The sequence below is a fragment of the Calidris pugnax genome, unplaced genomic scaffold (genome assembly GCF_001431845.1).
Source record: "Calidris pugnax isolate Ruff unplaced genomic scaffold, ASM143184v1 scaffold65, whole genome shotgun sequence".
NCBI classification, from domain to species: Eukaryota; Metazoa; Chordata; class Aves; order Charadriiformes; family Scolopacidae; genus Calidris; species Calidris pugnax.
In genome coordinates, this window is record NW_015090785.1 from 18,365 (window position 1) to 21,201 (window position 2,837).

General features: G+C 49.7%; 1 protein-coding gene across 4 annotated transcripts in view; it reads right to left on the reverse strand.

Annotated features, from left to right (window-relative positions):
- PARL (presenilin associated, rhomboid-like) overlaps positions 1-2,831 on the reverse strand; it is a 15,458-nt gene extending 12,627 nt beyond the window's left edge. Inside the window, exons 1-2 of one of the 4 annotated variants that reach the window (XM_014966289.1) lie at positions 2,735-2,831; positions 2,385-2,525 (exon numbers count right to left, since the gene is read on the reverse strand). In XM_014966289.1, coding sequence (XP_014821775.1) covers positions 2,385-2,420 — 36 coding nt within the window. In that variant the 5' untranslated portion in view covers positions 2,421-2,525; positions 2,735-2,831. Of the gene's footprint in view, positions 1-1,633; positions 1,775-2,384; positions 2,526-2,734 lie in introns of those variants that run through there. The other 3 variants (XM_014966292.1, XM_014966290.1, XM_014966291.1) reach the window with 3 other exon arrangements.
- Between the last annotated feature and the right edge of the window lie 6 nt (positions 2,832-2,837).

Consider the following 2,837-nt stretch of genomic DNA (forward strand, 5'->3'; position numbering starts at 1 on the left):
CCGCCCCCCAGCCCGGCGGTTACCTGTGCGGCCGCGGGCCCCAGGCGCGGGCCCAGCACCGCCACGCCATCTTGGGCGCCTCCCCACCCGCCGAGCACTTCCGGGGCAGCCGGCCGCCATCTTGCGGCCAGTTCATATACACCAAGCAAGAAAGCATGGGCCTGGCTAGGATGATTTTCTTTATAGCAGCTAATACGTTGTGCTGTGTTTTAGCTATTTTTTTTTTTTAACAGAAACAGTACTGATAACAGACTCATATTCTAGCCTTTGCTGCATAGTTTTTGCACAGCATCAAGACCTTTTCCATTTCTCACTCTGCCTGGGAATAAACAGATTGGAGTCACAAAATAGGCTGGAAGGGGACACACAAAGAGATATTCCCTACCATAATAAAAGGGAAGAGAGGGCATTTTAGGAGGTTTAGCCATGTTTTGCTCATGAACTGGCTGGGCATTGGTCTGCCTACAGGAGGCCTTTGCATCACTTGTTTGGTGTTCTTCTCCTCTCTCACTTAGCCTTCATTTATTGAACAAATTTTTTGGCTGTTGTATTATTATTACTCCCAAATTTTCTTGCTTTTATTCTTCTTTTCCTCTTCCCCCACTCAGGATTTGTGGGGCAAGTAGGCAAGCAGCTGTGTGGAGGTTAGCTGCCCACCAGCTACCCATTTAAACACGTGCCCGTTTAAAAAGAAGTACCACAATGTGCACAATTCATGTGACAAAACCAGCTCCACTGTGTCCTCCCCAGGGCCCTGTGCTTCTCCAGCTCCACACACAGCCCTACTGCCCTTGGACAAGCAGACCTGAAAGAGTAATCAAGCCTGGTCCATCACAAGCCACAGTAGTAACCTTGAAACAAACATAAAACACACATACATGCATATTCAGTTTAGTTTTAAATACACCTAAATTAAAAACTAAATGACTGATATGTTGGGGTGCCGATTAAATGTATAGCTAGCACTTACAGTGTTCTTCCTGCCAAATTCCAAAACATTTGTGTCACCTCTCATAAAGAAAAAAGCCCCCTAAACCCTCGTATCTGTGGAGTACAGGTTGAAAATTCAAATGCGCTTCAGAAGCCAGAGCAATAGCAGATGTTATGCATGAGGTTCAGAATTTAAACTAGTTCTGTACTCTTTGGGAGTCCATGTTTGCTTTTAGGATCACTTAGATGTAGCCAGAATGGAGGGGGTTTTTTACAGTCCAAAAGCAAAAGGTACCTAGTTTAGATATACAAACTACTACTACTGGCCTCTCTTCCCTGCATTTCAGGGTGAAGATGGCATTTTTCTCCAGTATAGCTTTTTCAGTGATATTGTGAGTTACAGTTTTCTAAAATGAATTATATCTTTTTTTTTTTTCTTGTAAAGAAATGCACGGACTGTGATTTGCTGAGAACCTATTATTTTGTCAAGTTAAAACTCAGGCTAAGTAGGACAAGTGTCTGTTGTGGGGAGGTCAGACTTGTGGGGAGGTCAGACTAGATGACCTTTGGAGGTCCCTTCTGGCCTAGACAATTCTATGATTCTATAATTCTAAATGGCGCACTGGACGAGAGCCACAGTCATGTCTCATGCCTCAGTGGGGACCCACCCGTGTGTGAACAGGCTCGGCCTGGCTCCGTGTACCTGCTTTCTGAGGTCCCCCCTCTTCTGGGGCCGCATTCTATCCAACCAGTCCGCCCGGGCTTCCTCGAAATAGCTCTGGACCCGCGACTTGAGGGACTCATACTGCCAGATGGCGGCCGACCCGAAGGCAGAGCCTGTGAACTGGGGGACACGGGATAAAAGTCAAAAAAAGCAGGCGCCGTATCGTTGTGCGATTCTGTCCTGAGGGCTGTCCCTGCGTGGCTTCGCCTGAGGAATGAGGTTCAGAATTTAAACTAGTTCTGTACTCTTTGGGAGTCCATGTTTGCTTTTAGGATCACTTAGATGTAGCCAGAATGGAGGGGGTTTTTTACAGTCCAAAAGCAAAAGGTACCTAGTTTAGATATACAAACTACTACTACTGGCCTCTCTTCCCTGCATTTCAGGGTGAAGATGGCATTTTTCTCCAGTATAGCTTTTTCAGCGATATTGTGAGTTACAGTTTTCTAGAATGAATTCTATCTTTTTTTTTTTCTTGTAAAGAAATGCACGGACTGTGATTTGCTGAGAACCTATTATTTTGTCAAGTTAAAACTCAGGCTAAGTAGGACAAGTGTCTGTTGTGGGGAGGTCAGACTTGTGGGGAGGTCAGACTAGATGACCTTTGGAGGTCCCTTCTGGCCTGGGCAATTCTATGATTCTAAATGGCGCACCGGACGAGAGCCACAGTCACGTCTCACGCCTCTGTGGGGACCCACCCGTGTGTGAACAGGCTGGGCCTGGCTCCGTGTACCTGCTTTCTGATGTCCCCCCTCTTCTGGGGCCGCATTCTATCCAACCAGTCCGCCCGGGCTTCCTCGAAATAGCTCTGGACCCGCGACTTGAGGGACTCATACTGCCAGATGGCGGCCGACCCGAAGGCAGAGCCTGTGAACTGGGGGACACGGGATAAAAGTCAAAAAAAGCAGGCGCCGTATCGTTGTGCGATTCTGTCCTGAGGGCTGTCCCTGCGTGGCTTCGCCTGAGGAAGCCAGGTTCCCCACGGCCCAGCCCTCAGCAATGCTTCATGGCGACTGACAGACGGGGGTCCCGCCACCCTGCTCCCTCCCTTCCCCTCCCCTCCAGCCCCCGGCAGCCGCTTACCCCCACCGCGAAGAGAAACGGCTTGACCAGGCGTCGCGGCGAGGGGCGGCCGGCGCGGGTGGGCGGCGGTGGCGGCGGGCAGAGGCTGCGGCGGGTGGGTGGC